The 20,004-nt window shown below is 32.9% G+C and overlaps 1 protein-coding gene across 1 annotated transcript; it reads left to right on the top strand.

The window, feature by feature from the left end:
- The first annotated feature begins 4,150 nt into the window (after window positions 1-4,150).
- On the top strand, window positions 4,151-18,569 carry LOC110666662 (uncharacterized). The gene is given in 17 exon segments (XM_058128622.1): window positions 4,151-4,474; window positions 4,607-4,695; window positions 6,743-6,809; window positions 6,898-7,013; window positions 8,367-8,433; window positions 8,571-8,619; window positions 8,696-8,781; window positions 9,167-9,344; window positions 9,347-9,425; window positions 9,529-9,584; window positions 10,073-10,158; window positions 10,256-10,361; window positions 13,959-14,350; window positions 16,337-16,442; window positions 16,837-17,387; window positions 17,857-18,088; window positions 18,160-18,569. Coding segments are annotated over 17 exon segments (2,706 nt in total). The 5' UTR covers window positions 4,151-4,288; the 3' UTR covers window positions 18,420-18,569.
- Window positions 18,570-20,004: the final 1,435 nt, after the last annotated feature.

Raw genomic sequence — 20,004 nt, 5'->3', positions numbered from 1 at the left:
TTTTTATTTTAAGTTTATTAAAACTTCTATTTTTACTATTTTAAAAAATGTTATTTATTTTAAAATTTTATTATAAATTATACACTACATGTTTTTAAAAATTAATAAATATTCATACATTATACGAGTAAAAAAATTACCAATCTATAATTATAAATAAAATAAAATAAAAAAAATATAAAACTAATCTTAGGAATTTAGCTAAAACTTTTAGGAATATCAAAACAATGTTTGGCATTTGTTTATCTCCCTCTGCATTAAAATTTCTTATTATTAATTTCTCATTTTCATTTGTACTCTTAAAAGCTTTGAATTGGAGTATTGGGATCCACTCATGTAAGTCACAAAAGGTAAACTAGAAGACATCACAAAAGGTAAACTAGAAGACATCAAAATTAAGGAAATTATTAATGATTGGGTTAAAATGCTCTCAATGAAACATGTGACCAATCATTATTCTAGCTTGCTATTGGACATTATCTATAATATCTCCATTGTATGCAGATCAAACATTGCTTATAATCCTATAACCTTAATTTTAATTATTTAATTAACAATTTAATAATTAAATATCTATTTTATGAAATTTTGATATTTTTTAATTTTAAGATTAAGTTCTCCTAGTTTGTTAAGTAAAAATTATGGATTATGCTTTTGCAATTCCATGTCTTCATCACAAGCTACACAATCGAGTCAACTGGAAAAAGATTTTTTTTTTATTCAAAAATTATCGAAAAATACTATTTTTTGCATATGTAATATTAATTTATCAGCATATATTTAATTATTTTGATATGCTTTAGCATGATAATTTGTAGTATTAATTTGATTTTTTTTTTATAAAAGAAGTGGGAAAGCAGAAACAAAATCCGTCAAGTCAATCAAATGAAAATAAATCTGCTAAGGCAAAATGGCAACCAGATACATTGAAAAATTTTGTTGATATTTGTGTAAGAACTGTTCAAAAAGGATTTCGACCTAGGTCTCATTTATCTAAGGAAGGATGGAAATTTGTACTTACTGCTTTTCGTAATGAAACTGGATTGGATTATGATAAGCTTCAATTAAAAAATAAGTGAAATTGGATGAAAAAAGAATGGAGACTTTTTTGGTGAATTGATAGGCAAAGAGATTGGCCTAGGATGGGATGTTAAGAAAAATACTATTGTTGCATCAGATGATTAGTGGGAGAAAAAAATTAAGGTTAGTTTGTATTTATAGATATCTGGGTCTCATATTGGTCCATCTTTTCATACATTCAATTATCTTTGTTTATGCATTCGATTTTTTTTTTAATGTAGGCTAAACTATTGTTTGAAAAGTTTCAAAATCAAGGGATACCAACAAGATTGCTTAAAAAATATGACATCTTATTTATGGATACTGAAGCCACTGGAGAGCATGCTTGGGCTCCATCCATTGGTGTATTATTAGATGATGATGATGATGATAATGGTGTCAGTGATAATGTTGAGAAAGCACATAGCAAGGATGTTATTCGATTGGAAGGAACTGGTGACTTTGAAGAGGAATCGAATTTTCTTAAGGACTTGGATCAAATAGTTAACAATGAAATTCAAGGCACCCAAAGGATGGGCAGTGATAGCCCAGCAACAAAACGAATTCAAGTTCAAAAAGGTAAAAGGGTAGACATGTCAAGCAAGCAAGGTAAAAAGGATAACAAGACAAGAAAAATGAAGACACAATCTAGTGGTTCAGCTAAATTATCACAACAAATTGATAGACTGGTTGCAATGGTTGAGAGTAGAGGTACTATTACTTCCAAGAGGAATGATTTGCGTAGATGTACCATACCTAAAGTATACGAGCAACTAAATGCCTTGCAGAAAATTGAAAAAGGAAATGAGCTCTGGTTGTTTTCCACTGAATTTTTAGAAATGAAGTCAAAAAGAGAGATGTTTGTTTCCATTAAAAAACCTAAAACCAAATTAACTTGGTTGAAACATCAAGTTAAGGCTAAAATGTAAAATTTTTATTGTTCACTACGTAGAACTACTTTGTATTATGTATAATGAACATTATGTTGTGTACTTTGTATTATGTGGGATGTGCTGAATTTTTTAATATATATGTTGTTTTAATTATATTAATTTAGCTTGCAAATTAATAATAATATCTTTATATTGTTCTTTCTAGATTTGGATATTGATGTGCAAACTAATAATAATGATGAAGAGGAGGAAGCATTGAATGCTCTTGATGATGATGATGATGATGATGATGATGATGATGATGATGATGATGATGATGATGATGATGAAACTTGGCAACTAGTAATTGCAACCGTTAGTGCTATCACTGAATACTTTTATAAATATATATATATATATATATATATATATATATATATATATATATATATATATATATATATATATAAAGAGCCTTGTAGGGTTTCTTACCAAACAGGTTTGAAATGGTTGTTGAAAGTATTATAAGGCCATCAAGATCACTGTGTTAAGGATGGACAAAGATATAATGATCCAATTATATTTCGACTTGGAAAGTAAATATGGGTTGAAATCATAAAAAATGATGTCTGTGATTGAAAAAGTTGCAATATTTCTATACACTTTTGCCCTTAATGCTTCAAATAGGCATACACGAGAAAGATTTCAATACTCTGGTGAAGCAATTAGTCAAGTTTTTAGGCAAGTATTCAATGTTGTCCGTCTGATGCCAGTGGATATAATAAAGCCTATAGATCTTGAGTTCAGTGACACACCACCAGAGATTTTAAATGATAGAAGATATATGCCTCATTTTAAGGTAATGTGTTTTTATCTCAATCATTTTTTGTTTTAAATATCTTAACTTAAAATAATTTATATCCGATTAGTTTATATACTCTTTATAGGACTGTATTGGTGCAATTGATGGTACACATGTGCGGGCAAGTATAGCTCCAGAAGATCAAATTCCATACATTGGGAGAAAGGAAATTCCGACACAAAACATTATGACTACTTGTAATTTTGATATGCAATGTACATTTGTGTGGGCAGGATGGGAGGAAACAACGCACGATGTAAGAATTTTCTTAGCAGCTATTAATGATCCGATTGTTAAATTTTCAAAACCGCCGCAAGTAATTTCATAAAAATGCTCAATTTTTAAGGAAATATTTTTTTACTATACACATTATTTTAACCGTAAAATATTATTGATAAATTCTAGGAAAATATTATTTGGTTGACGCTGGATATCCAAATATGAAGGGTTATCTTAAACCTTATAAAGATGCCAGATATCATTTACCGGAATTTAAATGTGGTTAACCACCATCAGGACGAGAAGAAATTTTTAATTGTGCCCATTCTTCATTTCGAAGTGTAATTGAAAGGACATTTGGAGTTTGGAAAAATATATGACACATTTTGGATAATATGCCTGCCCATCCTTTTAAAGTACAAATAAAAATTGTTGTTACTTCAATAGCTTTGCACAATTCTATCAGAAAGAGAGCAAGAGTTGATAGAATTTTTTAAATATTGGATAGGAATCTTGAATATATGCCTTTCAATACCTTGCCTAATATTGAAGGTATTCCAATTGATACTCATAGAGAAAATGAATCATCGTATATGAATATTATTTGTGATCAAATTGCAAGTAATTTAATAACATGTGGAGATCATTTATAATAAATATTTATACTTTTTAATTAAGTAAATGAAATATTAGTTTTAATAATTATTTTGTAAAATATTGGTGAAAAATTTTATTAATGTTTATTAAAATTTAACTAATAATAAATTTTTTTAAAATAAAATATATTTTATTGTATAAATTGAATATAATTATAAAAAAATAATAGAAACAAAATAAGTAGTTAATTTTTAATAAAATTAAAATATTATATTTGTAATTAGTCATTTTTTATGGTTTCGCCCTCAACAGTAATTTAAACAATAATTTTAATCAAACACATGATAAATAATTTCTTTAATTAATAATAATTTTTTATTTTATTACTAAATATGTAAACTAGCAATAATTCTATAAACAACGGTTTCAAATCAGCAACAACAGAACACAACAGCAATAGCATACAAACCCATTAAAGAGTTAAGCTCAAGTGAAAAAAAAAAATGATAAACCAAATATTTCAAAATTTGGCTCCGCACGGTTCATTTGCGGCTCTGGGGACTAGGGCCGCTAAGCCAACAGGTGTTGCACGAACCTGGATTGCATCACAGCTTTTAGTTCGCCTAACGGAGCAGCGACGAGGAGCTACACAGAGTAACCAAAGGAGAAAAGAGCAACAATGGGCGGCGGCAGAGGAAGAGGAAAAAGGTCTCGAACTCAAAGAAAGCACTTCCGGGATGGCCGAGAGAACGTTTGGAAACGCCCCAAATTCGACTCTTCGTCTGATCCCAACAACACTACCACTAATAATCCTACTTGGCAGCCCTTCGCCACTCAAAATCAGGCCTTCGATGAATACTACAAGGTATTTATTCTCTTAATATATATATATATATATATATATATATATATATATATATATATATATATATATTCTCTCTTTTTGTTTCTTTGGCTAAGAAATGATTTAGTAGGTTTTATGTCGTTTTTGTAACAGGAACAAGGGATAGTGGCACGGGAAGAATGGGACACCTTTGTACAAGTTCTTCGAACTTCATTGCCTGCTGCTTTCAGAATCAATTCTAGGCATGTTGTGATTCCCTCTTCTTTTGAATTGTTAACTGTTATGCTCTTGGTGGGGGGGGTGGGGGTGGGGGTGGGGGAGGGGTAAACAAGCACAAGGAGGGGGTATGTAACTATTAGAAGGAGGTTAGTTAGCAAAGGACAGCAAAGGACAAGGATAAGTAAGAGTAAGTGTTATTCTGCCTTGGCCTTTATAAGTTGGGGAGAGGGGAGAGGAGAGAGGAGCTTAGAGCTGAAAATTATTTTATTTTTTATTTTTCTATTGTATCTTAATTTTTTATTAAATATTCAATTATATTTATTAAAAATAAATTTAGCTTATCACTATAAATAAATAAATAAGTGGTCATACATAGTTTATATGCTTTTAATTATTTATTTTTAAATAGTTTACTGCAATTATTATACTTCAATTATTATTTTTTTATTTATTCTTTCAATAGTTTGCTTTAATTATTATGTTTTAATTATCATTTTTTTTTCTAAATAATCCATTTTCTATTCAATCTTGGTTAGATTTGTGCATTATTGTTTTGATTTATTAAATTTATGATTTATTTATAGTAAACTATTATTATTTACAAATTTAAGATTTATCATAATGAGTTTATCATTTAATAAATTATCTAATAAAAAATGATATTTTTGTACTTATAATAATTATTTATCCTTCTTTCACCTCTTTCTAAACATGAAGAATATACATCATCTTTCTTTACCTTTCCATTAATTCACCTCTTTCCAAACATGAGATTTTTTTTATTATAACCCTCTTCACCCTTCCCCTTCCTTACCCTCCCTTATCCTTCCATTAATTACCCTTCCCTCACCCCATCCAAACAGAACCTTAGTGGAAGGAACTATGTAGAGATTCAAAACTAAATTGGAGTCAATTGAGGGGGCTCAGTGAATTCTTTGGTTTTGGGAACCTGAGAGTATGTGCTTTAGAGTTCCTTGCTTGCTTGGACTATGGCCTAGCTAGTTCAGTAGTTGCAGGTCCATACGCGTCTTCTGATGTTGTCTTTTAAATTGGAAGATTCATTTATGCCTGACACAGCCCTTAAAAATTTATAACTTATTCCTTAATCTTGTGCAAATTTTAAATCCCAGTTAGTTGCAAACAAGAAAGATGGATATTACTTGTAATGACTAATGCAAGTTTTACTCGAGATATTTTAGAACTAAATCTCAACATCAAGAGAAATATTCAGTCATCTTTGCTAGGGACATAAATTTATTGACCTCTTGGATAGATTTAGAAGTTGGCAGTGTAATTGTCAACTAGCATAAACTATAAAGTGCCCACATGCATAAGGTTCCTGTGTAATGGTCAAGAGAGTTGTCCTTGACTCATGACAGCAAATTAGAATGTTGGACATGAGCAGGTCAAACTCAGGGTTATTGTCACAAGGAATAGGTTCCCTACTAGAGAATCATTGAAAATGTACATTTCGAGGAGTCAAAAGGGACTGTAGTACTTGATATGAAGAGTGAAGAGTTAAGATGTTTATCTTAATGTAGATGTTGTAGATTTTACAGTAGAATGATCGGAATTGATGGTACATGTTTAAGAGAAGTGAGAATTAGGATTGTCTATAGGCACTGGATATCAGGATATGCACTGATGAATGTTCCTTGCTTATTATCAGACATCCACTTATTGATAAACCTCGTGTAGGGTGTACAATGCCTTTTTTTTTATTTCCTTCCATCATTCCTTAAGTCCCATAGGTTTGACCCCATAGAATCTGACTAGATGGTCTTGTTTATTTATTTTGAATAGAATTAAGAAGCTGGAAGCTGTACATGCAAGTAAGGAATAGGCATATGAACAATGAACTTTAGGATTTATGTACATGTTCTAATGTGCTGCCCCCATTATCATCTCAACTTAAAAAAATTGATGAAGGATACACCAAAAAAAAAAGATTAGCTTTTAAATCGAACAGCACGAGAAAACCTGGCAATATTATGATTTATTCATGGATTCTAGTTTGTGATAAGCTGCTGTATCAGAACTCACAGGTGTTCATTCTGTTCTTCCTTGCAGTAGCCAATTTTGTACAGTTATTAGATCTCAGTTAGAGGATGGCTTTGTCAAATCACTTAAAGCTGAGGTAAGTTTACATAATATATTTTGCAATAGATAATTATGTTGCCAATTGTTTGTTATTAGCTTTCTCTCTTTTTGTCATTTTTTTCCAGGTCACTGATGGTGGTGAAGTGGAGGCCATCAGACCATTGCCTTGGTATCTGGATAATCTTGCTTGGCATTCAAATTTTTCTCGAATGCAGCTAAGGAAGAACCAAGCCCTTGAGAGGTAAATCATGAATGCCCAATTGCAAATTACTGTTTTATTGCATTTATCTTGAAGGCATCTTGGTTTGTGTTTGACTGTGTGCTGTCTGATAATGGTGATACCTGCTTGCTTGTGTGCTGTCGTCTGATTTTTCTGACAACTGTTTGATATTAATGCATGCCACATGGAGAGTAAGATGGATTATCTTCTATTAATGGTGACAAGTGATTATTTATATAAAGTAACAATATAAAATTGCTTCCTAATGAAGTGAAGGGCTCAAAGAGGACATACATGTGAAAAATGTTTCTGCCCTTTTTTCTTATTGGCTACAGCACCTTAGATGCAATCAGTGTGCCACTTAGTGCCAATAGCACCAGTTGTCTGGTCTCTAGTTCTTTCAAACAAATACATAGAACAATGCATTAAGTTTAAAATTTAGATTTCAGAAGTCTGTTAGATTGGATTGGATTGGATGCTTGTTAGGCCATAAATGGTAGCTAGAAGGTTAGTAAAGATTTATCATATGTGCTCCAGTCTTGAATTATTTTTCTACAATTTGAGGGTCATGTATAGCTGGAAATTTTATTTTTGCTCTTCTATCTTTTTATACTTGTATTGTCAATAAATAAGGTGTTGAAAACTTGTGGCATTAACTTATATTATCCTTGACAAAATGTGATATACAAATCACAAGCATTTCTTTGCGAGAGTATTTATTTGACTGAAATATGTGCTAGATGTATTGAAGTGGGTGTTAATATGGTTTGGATGGATATTTTGGATGACAGGATTTGAAGCAGCAATATTAGATGTAATTGGTGCTGGATAGCTTTGATGTCTTGGATGATGCATCATGCGTCCAGGGTGCCATTTAGAATCAGGTTATTTCAGCAGAAAAAAATAATATATCAAATTATAAGATAGCTTATTAGAAGTTTGTAGATTTTGACTGGATGACATTAGTATATATAGTTCTTATTCTATAAGTTCCTTATATTTGACAATAGGACATGAAAATTAGCATATATTCTGTTTCTTGCTTCTCTTCTCCATGTTTGTCATCACTGTAAACTTCCTCCCTTTTGGCGCTGCATGCTTCGAATGCTTTCTGATAGCTGTTTTATATGGAAATTGTTTTATCCAATTTTACATCCATATACTGTAATGACTTCCTACCACCTAGAGAACACATAGCTACTCTCACTTGTAGATACAAAGTCAAATTCCAGGTTTGTATTAATGCTAGAGTATGTGTACAATATGTGCCTGTTGCCCCCAATTCATTAAACTCTTGGTTATTTGGTTCATTTTTCTAAATTTTATTTTATTTTTATTTATAAGCAAATTGACAATTCTCATCAAATGTATCAGGTTTCATGAGTTCTTAAAGCTGGAAAACGAAATTGGAAACATCACAAGACAGGAAGCTGTCAGCATGGTGGGCAACTACAATGGTGTTTATTAAAGATATTGTGTTGTGTTTTCTGTCAGAGCATACACTTATTGATTTTTCATGTGTTTACTGTTCTAACCAGTTGTGAATTCACTTTCACTATATGTTTTTGTTTGATGCAGGTACCTCCTCTATTCTTGGATGTACGTCCACATCATTTTGTACTTGATAGTAAGCAGCTTATGGTGCATAATTCCTTTTTATATTCCCTCGGTCCCTTTCCTAATATAAGCATTTCCTTTTTCAGTGTGTGCTGTGCCAGGTTCAAAAACATTCCAGTTGCTGGAGATTATATATCAATCAACAAAACCAGGATCACTGCCTGATGGAATGGTTTGTTTTCCTTTGATATTTCCTGTTCCCCTCTATTAATGTATGGTGCTTTCTAGTTAACTTTGCTTTTCATCTGCTTTGTTTGCTCTTTTTTGTTTTGTTTCACCATAAGTGCTTTCCCCATTTCATCTGTTGGTAGTTACTGATAAGCAACATTTTCCTTGTCAAAAAAAGTCACATTAAATCTTCCATTTATGCATTTATTAATATATTTTTCTATTATTTTATTTTGTTTCTTCTTATCTTTACTGTGAACGCAATGATACTTGGAACCTCCTAGAAGTTTGTTTGAATAAATTCTCTGTAGTGTTATGGTATGAAGATTTCTCATTTTGCTGTTTTTATGTGAAATTAATTCATTATTGCCTTTTGTTTTCTTGTTTAGGTCATAGCAAATGACCTTGATGTCCAAAGATGTAATCTTCTGATCCACCAAACAAAATGAATGTGCACTGCTAACTTAATTGTGACAAATAATGAAGCCCAACATTTCCCTGGCTGCCGTGCAAACAAAAATTTCATTAAAGTTTCTGAGATTGAATTAGAGGCCCCCGTTAGTAAACTTATTTTGATCGTGTCTTATGTGATGTTCCCTGCAGTGGAGATGGTACCCTTCGCAAGGCTCCTGATCTGTGGAGGAAATGGTTAGAATATATAGATTTTTCTTTAAAAAACTTTCTTGTGAATATCCATTTATATTTTAAATTGCCTTCTGAGTGGAATACATTTGTTTTTCTCTTTATGCAGGAATTCAGGGATGGGCAATGGGCTTCATAACCTACAAATTCAGATAGCAATGCGAGGTAGCTTGATTAGAAAATCCTCAATTACAATTGCTGTACAATTTTAAATATCTATCCTTTTTGGCTTTTCTGGTCGGCAATCTATTAGTTGCATGAGGCAGTTGCATATTTCAAATTTTAGCTTAATTTGTTGCTGTTCTAGGATTAATGATAAGCACAAGTCCATAATGTAAGTGATGTAATATAAGTTGATTAGTTGATAATGAAATTTTACAAGTAAATTGCCAAAGACATATCCTGTTGTAAAGTATATAATTATATCAGTCTACTTGTGTTGTTATGGTGGGCTAAGGACTAGAATGTTTGGGATTTAAAGTTTGGAATTAAGAAGACAGGATATAGGGTTTGCAGTATGAACAGTAAATCTTTTTTTTTTTTTTTTTTGTTGCTGGAGTATTCTGGATTTTTAAATTGATGTGACTGGATTTGTTTCAAATGGAACCATATAATATAACAGACTAAGAAGTAATTTATATTGATTGCTGTAGGCTTATCCTTGCTTAAAGTTGGGGGAAGAATGGTTTACTCAACTTGCTCAATGAATCCAGTTGAAAATGAGGCTGTTGTTGCTGAGGTAATTTATTAATCTTTGAGAATTATTATCATATCTAGATGTTATTTTTTTTAATTCTAAATGTTATTCTTTTTGGCACCAATGTTAATTTGCTTAGATTTTAAGGAAGTGTGGAGGGTCTGTTGAGCTAGTTGATGTCTCTAGTGAGCTTTCTCAACTTGTTCGTCGGCCAGTTCTAAGAAAATGGAAGGTTTGTTATTCATGCTGAGCTTTTTTTGTTGAAGGATACATCATAATTGTATAAACGTCATGTTTAGCATAGTTTTCTAAGGATAGTGTTATTTAGTGTGATATATACTATATAAAAAAGGGTGACTCAGTGCACGAAATATCCCACATTTGTGGGTTTTGGGGAGGGTTGACATGCGCAGCCTCACCCCTGCTTTACAGAGCAGCCAATTCTGTGGCTTGAACCCATGACGTCCAGGTCACAAATGGAGTAACTTTATTGTTACACCAAAGCAATCCTCTATGATATATACTATAGTATTTTTCAGTTTCACAAATACTCTGAACTTAAGCATGTTTTGGATGTTGTCTGTTAAAGACTATCTGCTTTTCTGTAGAGAATAATTGAGCCTATGCTGTATAGGGAAACTTGCTCTGATGCCTTTGACATGCAGTTTATAGGATTTTATTATTTTTCTTCATTGGACAACACAAGTTTAACATTTATCGTTTTGCAGTGGTATTAACTATGTCGCACATCTAACAAGCATTTTCCTCGTTTTGGTTTGTTGTTTAAATGTTTAGATGTTTCTCAATTTGGACAGTTGCGTTTTTATTTATCTTCTAATCAATTTTTCAAATCATCCCTTAAGATAATATTAATAATGAAAAAGCAATAGTCAAAAGCTTAAACAAGAAAGTTATGGTTCATTTAATTACGGTTTCATTGGTTTTTTTCTTCTTCCTTCCATGGTGGACAATTAATGCAGTATGGGAAGAGGAAGATCCTAATATAATTTAGGAATTATATTCCATGTAAAATTAGGGAAATTAGTGTTTCATTTATTTAGGAAGTCTATTACTATTATTATTATATTTAAGAATTATTTTATTTAGGATGTTTAATTAGTTTAAAATTCCTAATTAGATTTGAATTAGGGTTTGTATTCCTAATTTGATTAGAGTTGTAAGCTCTATAAATAAGGCTAATTTCTATTATTCAGTAGCTTTTTGACTGTAATTACTATTGAAAATTAATAAAAATTATCGAGAATTAGTTTCTCCTTTTTGTAAGGATTTGTTTTCTCTTATCTCTAATTTCCTAGTTCTACATGAAGAATCTTTGTGAAGGGGAGCATAAAGTGAAAATTGGAAAAAAAAAATATGTTTGATCAAATTAGTTAGGACCTAGGAGATGAAATTAAGATTGAAATTAACAATGGTCAGGGTGACAGAGGCGTTCATATTTTGAAACTTTTTGGTGGATTGATCTGTTGCTGATCATCTAGATTGTTTTCATGAAAATAAATTAGGCTTCCTCTCCTAGAAAGCTCAAAAGATCTGAGTACCATGGGCATAATGTTTCTAGATGCATATTAAAGCAATCTGACAATTTAAATACTTTCTTTTATTCTCATAGTAATTATTAGCATTATTATGTTGCGGATAAAAATTTCAAAACTTATGGCATCTTGGATAGGGGTGAACAACGGATTGATTCGATCCCGAACCGAACCAATCCATAAAAACTAAAATATTGAAATTTTATAAAATGGAAACCAAATTGAACCAAAATGATAGAAGAATCGAATTGGTTCAGTTTGGTTCATCGGTTATGAACAAAATGCCCAAGCCAATAAGCAAAATGATGTCGTTCTACTTCATCATCTTCTCACAATAATTGAACAAGCTGAACAAAGTTTGAACAAATTGAACATCATATTCCCTATTATGACTAAGGAGTAGAATAGTTAATAGTGAGGCAGGAAGTAGTTATAGAACAGTTATGGAATCTATTGTAATCAGTTGAGTGTGTTTGTGACGGTTATCAAGAGTAGACTGAGTATAAAATGCAGGAAAAGTACCTGAATTCCTCATTCAAGAATCAAATACAAGAATTCTCTTTTTCTCTATATTCTCTCTAAACCTTCTTCCCTTTCTGTTTCTTCTCTCAACCCAATTTATTTATATTTATGTATCTCCTTTTTTCTTTGTTTCAAAGGGCATTACAGGTCTACTGCGTAATAGTTGGTATCAGAGCTTGAATCTGAGTTGGTTGGAGCTGCAAAATAGTTTTTCTTAGTTGCATCCATGTCCAAATTGAAGTTTCTTTCTGTTTTTCCTTTCTTTCTTTTGCCCTCTAATTCTTCTTTCTTTTCCTGGGATTTCTTCCTTCTTTACCTCTCATTTTCTTTCTTTTCCCTTCTTTCTCTTCTGTTTCTTTTCTTCTTTGTATCAAAGCTTTAGTTTGTCTTCCTTCTTCGCAAAACCCTAATTTTTCTTCTCCTTCTTCCTTTCTTCTTGGAATTCATAATTCTTCTTCTGCTCTTCTTTCTATTATTCTCCTTATTTATTTCTTGAAATGCTTCTTTCTATATTCCTTTCTTGGTTTTTCCTTAAGTTTCTTTCCTATCCTATTGTTTGCTTAAAGAAAAAAAAAAAAAAAAAAAACCCATTCTTAGGGTTTCCAATGTGCAAATTTCAGAATCTTTCTTGATTGTAGGTGGGTTATACCTGCAATTGGGATCTCTTGGTCACAATCTTGGCAAGAACCGCTATGGTGTGTCAGGAGGCAATTAGATTGGGGAAAGTGGAAGAACAGTTGAGATCTTTACAGCTGGAATCTCGCAACACAAGGAGATGGAAACTAGGGGTGTGCATGAAAACTGAAAAACTGATCAACCCGAATAAACCGAATAAAATACAACAAAAAATAATGGTTTTAAACAATTGCAAATTGGTTTTGGGCTGCAAATAAAAGTAAACCGAATATTCAGTTTGGTTTTCAGGTTCGCTAATAAAATTAAACCAACCCAACCCAAACCGAGTATCACAATATATATATGCTTACTAAAAGGGACAACACAAGAAGCCACCTCCTTTTTCTCAATTCTTTTTTATTGTCTCTCAACTGCAGCCTTTCATCCTTCTCATTGAATCCAACCCTCTTCATAATTTCATCCTTCTCAACTGTAGGTTATTTGGCAAATACAGATTCTCTATTTTGCATTTGGTTATATGGTATTTCTTTCTCTATCAAAGTTGGGATTTTTGGCATCTGAAGATCGGTATGGTTAGAACTCGTAGAATCTACAGATCGGCATGCATGTGGATTTTATTAATTCTTGCTGAGATTTTTCACAAATGTCATCCATGAGAAATTGATGATTTGATTGTTCTACTTTGGTATTTGGTACTTTCTCCTTGCCAAACCCTCAATTCTCCTCAGTTACAGCTGATATAGATTTTGCTCTTTAAGAGAAAATTGCAGTTTTTTGTATGCTTGATTTGTAATCTTATGTGCTTATTTTGGACTTTTGTTCTCAATAAGTTTTTCACTTGAGTGTTTTATTTTCTCTTTAAATGGTGTTCAATGCAACTGATGAAAATTGAGTTTTTCTCTTTGAATACAATTCCATTTTCGGATTCCATTTTCTAACAGAAATCATGTTACACTGATCAGACCCGAAAGCCATGGTCTTCAAGTCCCAATTCTTGGCTTTGGTTTCAAGAAATATAAAACCAAAGTGATCAGTTTGGTTTTGCATATATCCTTAAACCGGACCGAAACGACCCATGTACACCTCTAATGGAGACGCTAAAGGCTGACTTCAAGAACCTGCAAAATGAAGTCAAGCATGATGTGGAAGGAATTAGAAAAGAGATTATGGAGACCAAGAACTCTATGGAAAATAGAACAACTGAGATTTTTACAGCTGGAATCTCGCAAGATGAGGAGATGGAGACGCTTAAGGCTCACTTCAAGAACCTGCAAAATGAAGTCAGGCATGACGTGGAAGGAGTTAGAAAAGAGATTATGGAGATCAAGAACTCTATGGAAAATGTCATAGGGGAGTTGAAGTCTCTTATATTAGGGTTGGGAGGGAATCTTGGAAAGGAAATTTCCTCTGGATCACAGGAACATAATGGGGTAAATGACAAGAGGATTCTTCCAACTCCAACAAAGTTCTTAATTCCTCAACAAAAGGATTCACAAAACTTTGGTACTGCTATGGAGAAAGAAGTATGAATCACTGATTTTAAGGATCTATCCCAAGAATTGGAACAAAAATTCCAAATTTAGCTAAAAATAAAGGGGAAAACGGAGGAATTTCTTAAGAATGATTGTGGAATGTTTTCTCAAATTCAAGAAGCAATAGACATTGATTCTGGGATTAAAGATGCTGATGAACATAATTTTGAAGAAAGAAATTCAGAATCTCTTGAGCATTATGTTGTGTTGTAATTGATGAGGTTTTACCTTAATTTATGGGTTATGCTTTGGAGAAAATCATGTGATTGATTAGTTTAATTAATGCTTGTATTAAGGAGTGATTTATGGGCTGCCATATATCTTGTATCTTCCATTATAAATATGAACTCTTATGTATTTTGCTAAAACACAAGTAAATGAAAATGTAACCCTTTGAGATTCATTTCAATTCTCTTCCCTCTATTTCTCCTCCTCCTAAATTTCATCATGTTGTGAAGAAAGTCCAAAATTTTTTCATGGCCTTCAGCATATGTTAACCAACCAGGATGAGGTTCTTATTGTTGGAGTTTGAGAAATGGAGTGGGATGCTATTAAATTGCCTATTTAATTCATGAAAAATTGCTTTTGTCACAGGAAAATCTTGCTGGACAATGCAGTTTCTTAGAGCAATGGGGATGAATTGATCTTACCAATTCAAGAGAACAATGATTATAAGTTATGTTTTTGTGTTTTCCTAATTTCCATAGAGGATAAATGGGAGAAATTAAAAAGGCTAAAGAAGAAATTAATCTTGAAGGGTGTTGCATCTGTAATTCTTAAAGAAGATAAATTTGAAAGATGGAGAAGTCAGAGAAAGAAAGGCAAATATGAAGGGAAAAAAAGGGCCAGTTTCAATATATTAGTTTTGAACATCAAAATTCATTCAGGAATCAGGACCTAATAGTAGGAGGTGGTCTATTGATTGTTGTTCCTTTCTTCATTCTTAAGGACAAGAATGATTTCAAGGAGTAGGGAATGTTATGACTTAGGAGATTAGTTAATAGGGAGGCAGGAAGTAGTTATAGAACAGTTATGGAATCTTTTGTAATCAGTTGAGTATGTCTATGTCAGTTACCAAGAGTAGACTGAGTATAAAATATAAAAAAAGTACTTGTATTCTTCATTCAAGAATCAAATACAAGAATTACCTCTCTTCTTCTCTATATTCTCTCTAAATCTTCTCCCCTTTCTGTTTCTTTTCTCAACCCAGTTTATTTATATTTTTCTCTCCCTATTTCTCTGTTTCAAAGGGCATTAAAGGTCTGCTACGTAACATTCCTACATCAATTTTTCAATCTCACAGCAATATTCAATCAATATTTCAACAAATTAACATCATATTTTAACAAATTTTCAACCAAAGAAAGTCCCAAAAACAAACCTTACAACCCACTAAACCTAGGAATTGAAGAATCCTACACAAAGTCCCAAATTTAACACAAACCAACCTCAATCTTCTCGACTCTCCTCGTTTGACCACTGCTAGAATTGATGCTAGTACTTTTTTGACCACTACCGAGAAGACAGCCATTATACTCTTCTGATCATTGTCGAGAAGACCAGCAAGGCATGCGATTGGTTTAATGGTGGCTAAAGCATGATGGGTGTGCCGAGAGAGGAGTGGTTCAATGGTGGTTGTCGCCTGTGCCATGGACACCTACCTCTCAAAATCAAGCACCAAGCTCTTCCTCACTGGAACCCAAACATAATCCAGTACGACACAAAACCCACTACAAAATATGCCACATTTCCATTGGATTATTCAGAGGTAGATTGCCTTTGTTAAGAATGGAAAGTGTTAGAGGCTGAGAGGTGATGGCGAGGTCAAAGTGAGTGGTGAGTGAGGTAGAGAGGGAATAAGGATGAGGGGGAGAGGCAGTGGAGCAGATGGGAAGGGCTTAAAAGAGCAAGTGGGGTAGGGAATGGGGATAGCTTTTATAGTGTAGGTGGGGATAGCAAAACAACCAAGTATAAATAAATGTTTCCGATCTCCCTTTAGAACGTTGCATGAGGATAGTGCCTCATGATCAGAACAGCGGGGCCTTCTTCATTGCCATCCTCCACAAACTCTCTTCTTTGCCAGGTAATTTTGTAATTGAGGCACCATATTATTGTTAGGAATATAAGCAGGTAACGTGGAGATACCTAATGATAGGCTTATGGGGTATTATGGATATTGTTAATGGCTGCATTGCTTCTACATCTCACTCCACTCTTAGACTCTTTTTCCCATCTTTTGTGGGGATAGTCGCATCCTGCTCAAACAGCTTATATTGCACCTGCCATTTGCAAAATGCTTAATTGTTAGCTGATATAGATCATGATTTGTCTGTAGTGAAGAACTTCTATTTCACCTATTTCTTTCCTTTTTTTTCCCATTTTATGTACTTCGTTTTTTTTTTCTCTCTCTCTCTCTCTCTTTTTGCTTCCCACGTTAGACATTTATTACATATCATCGAATTTCTTTTTCCCCCCAGTCATTCAGGAGAAACCCAGTGAGCGAGGGAATATGTTAACCAAAAAATATGAAGAACAAGAAAAGTTATCAGAACAGGTAACTGAATGTAATAATGGAGTGGAGCTAAACTCAGAAGATGCCGCATCGGAAAAATTTTCTGAAGCAGCTGCAGAGGCTGATTTAGTTGAGAATGAAACAGACAAGGCTGCTTTAGATACTGATCCTTGTAATATCGGTGATGAAAATGATTCAGAGAAAAACCAAATATTGGTTGATGATGGGATTCCATCTGCAAAGGCTGTAGGGAAGAGAAAGTTACAAATTCAAGGCAAATGGAAAGGAGTTGACCCAGTTATTTTATTCAAAGATGAAGCCACTATCAATAGCATAAAGGAATTTTATGGTATTGATGAATCATTTCCATTCAGTGGTCACCTAATCTCGAGAAACAGTGACACTAATCATGTGAAGAGAATTTACTATATTTCAAAGTCAGTCAAGGATATTCTAGAGCTGAATCTCCTTGTTGGTCAGCAACTTAAGATATCTTCAGTTGGCCTTAAGATGTTTGTAAGTGAATCTTTGTGCTATTTCTGGTTTTTCTATTATATTTTGCACATTACTTTCCGGAGCCATTGTTGTAGCATTTTTCCACTTATTCTGTTCTTCCTCTTTGGCTTATTGGTGCTATCCTTCATAAGTCGGCGAACTCTGAATATCATACCCTTACTGTAATACTCAACTCAACTCAACTCAACTCAACTAAGCCTTTATCCCAAAAATTTGGGGTCGGCTATATGGATTCGCTTTTTCCACTCTGAACGATTTTGGGTTAAATCCTCAGAAATGTGTAATGCTTCTATACCCTTACTGTAATATGTTAGTAAAATAACCATGCTGAGCTTATTCTAGTCAATGCATCACCTACCAAAGCTTATTTTGTCTAAACATCCCAAGAATAGAGGATGGTTAGCTTGATTAACTTAAGAATTTTCCATTGATGAATAACCAATTTTGTTCATCCTTCTTCCTTCTAAAGGAGCAACAAACATCAAGAGTAGGTACGACTGCTCCATGTGCATTTCGGATATCATCTGAAGGACTGCCAGTAATTCTTTCTCACATCACCAAACAGATCCTATATGCCTCTACAGTAGACTTCAAGCATCTTTTGCAGTATAAAGCTGTCAAATTCAAGGACTTTGTTGATGCTGAGTTTGGGGAGAAGGCATCCAAGCTTATGTTGGGTTGCAGTGTGGTAGTTTTAAGAGGTATGTAACATTCCTGTGTGTCATAATCAGTACATTAACTTGTAAGTTTAGGTTATTATTTCTGTCTGCAGATACCAAAACTTTGGCAGAGCCTATCCAGGTGGATGCTTCAACAATAGCCATTGGCTGCTGGAAGGGTAGGGCCAGTTTGAGTGTGATGGTGACAGCCATCGACTGCCAAGAACTGCTAGAAAGGCTTTCAGCACGCATGGAGATTGAAAAGGATTCTTCAGTGCAAAAACACAATGTTGAGGCTAATGAAGTGCAGGATATGAATGGAATTGAAAAAGTTGAGGAATCTGAGACAACTAAAGAAGCTACCAACGGCTAAAGTTACTTGCTGTAAATCTAAGTTCGTAAAGTGAGAGATTTTTATTGTCACATGAGAGAGAGTCCAGAAAAACTTAGCTTTCTCTAACTTCTTCTCTCTCAATGTCGTCACTAAACTTGATCAATCTATTGGTTCTTTCGCTTGACAAAATGATTGGAGTGTGATTTTGCTAATAACCCATATCCTTCAAGTCTACTGCCACCGCCACCTTCATCACTGCCATCACCACCAAAGCTGAAAATAGTGTGTTCCCAATTTCTGAGATTAGAAACTTAGTTTAGAGGTTCTGCTCCAAATTCAAACTGCCCTCTTCACTTTCTTAGTATTGTTCGCATGTATATTAGTTCAATCCATGCTTATTGATACTTGCCTACTAAGCTATTTTTAGTTGAGCCATTGTGAATGACTCTTCAGGGGTGAACCGATGGTTGCATGCTTGATTTTCTAGTCCATTTTATTGGAATCGTTGCCAATGCCTATTTAGAGATGAGCTACGAAAATTATTTTAATTCCCTTCGAAGATTTTAGTCGAGTTCTTGCTGTGTTGATTTTCTTTATTTTGTATCATTAGATCAATTTACGCATTAGGGTTTTCTTTTAGCTTAACTATATCATGAGGTTGGAGATGGGATAATTGTGGATAGGATTTTTAGCACATAGAGCAATGCAGCAGCTTATGGCATAAAAGCAGGAGAAAGCGAGTTCGGTTAACGCACGGGGAGGGATTAGGTTCCTTATTCTCGAGTGTCGTTGTGTATTTGGAAGAAGCAAGGGAAAAGGGCAAAAGGGAGAGAGAGAGAGAGAGAGGGTACAATGATATTTTATTTTATTTAATAATAAATAAGTAATATTTAATTAGATTAATATCAGCATTATTTTAATCGATTTTTTTTAATTAATAATAATTTTTATTTAAAAAAAAAAACTTAACATCCAATTTAGAATAAAAATTCTCAGTAAAAAAATTTGAAGAAACATCCGAATGAAGAATGTTATATATTTTTTGAAACGCTCATTGATTAAATCAAAAGTTTGAGAGATATAAAGTTACATTTGATGAAAATATTAACGTAAAAATTATAATGGGTGCAGATACCAATGCTCATGGTAGCTCATGAGAATGAGCTTAATAGTTATTAGATTTAATATTTGCATTTAGAATCGCTTATTCTTTATATACATTTTGATTTAATGCTTATTAAATTTATTTTCATATGAGTGCAAGTTTATTGATGCACTCAAATATAATTTAAGCCGCGATAGGTTATTAATCTTTATTATAACTCAAGGCACAAATATGTGAAATTCATATAGACAAGTTTTATTATATATTTTGTATCCATAGTAAATCGAGTCTAGACAATATATATATATATATATATATATATATATATATATATATATATATATATATATATATTCCTTCTTTTTCCTCATATTTTTATTCTGGAAGTTCTTTTTGTTCCTTTTATGATGCATTATTGGTTCTTCAGATCCTTTGCTGCCCGGTGTACATGTGTTTATCCAGTTCCATGGATTAAAGATTATGCTTTCCTTTCTAATCCAACCGAAACTCCCAACCTAT

This window comes from Hevea brasiliensis, chromosome 10, assembly GCF_030052815.1.
Source record: "Hevea brasiliensis isolate MT/VB/25A 57/8 chromosome 10, ASM3005281v1, whole genome shotgun sequence".
Classification (NCBI taxonomy): Eukaryota; Viridiplantae; Streptophyta; class Magnoliopsida; order Malpighiales; family Euphorbiaceae; genus Hevea; species Hevea brasiliensis.
This window is presented reverse-complemented; position numbering and strand designations above follow the sequence as displayed.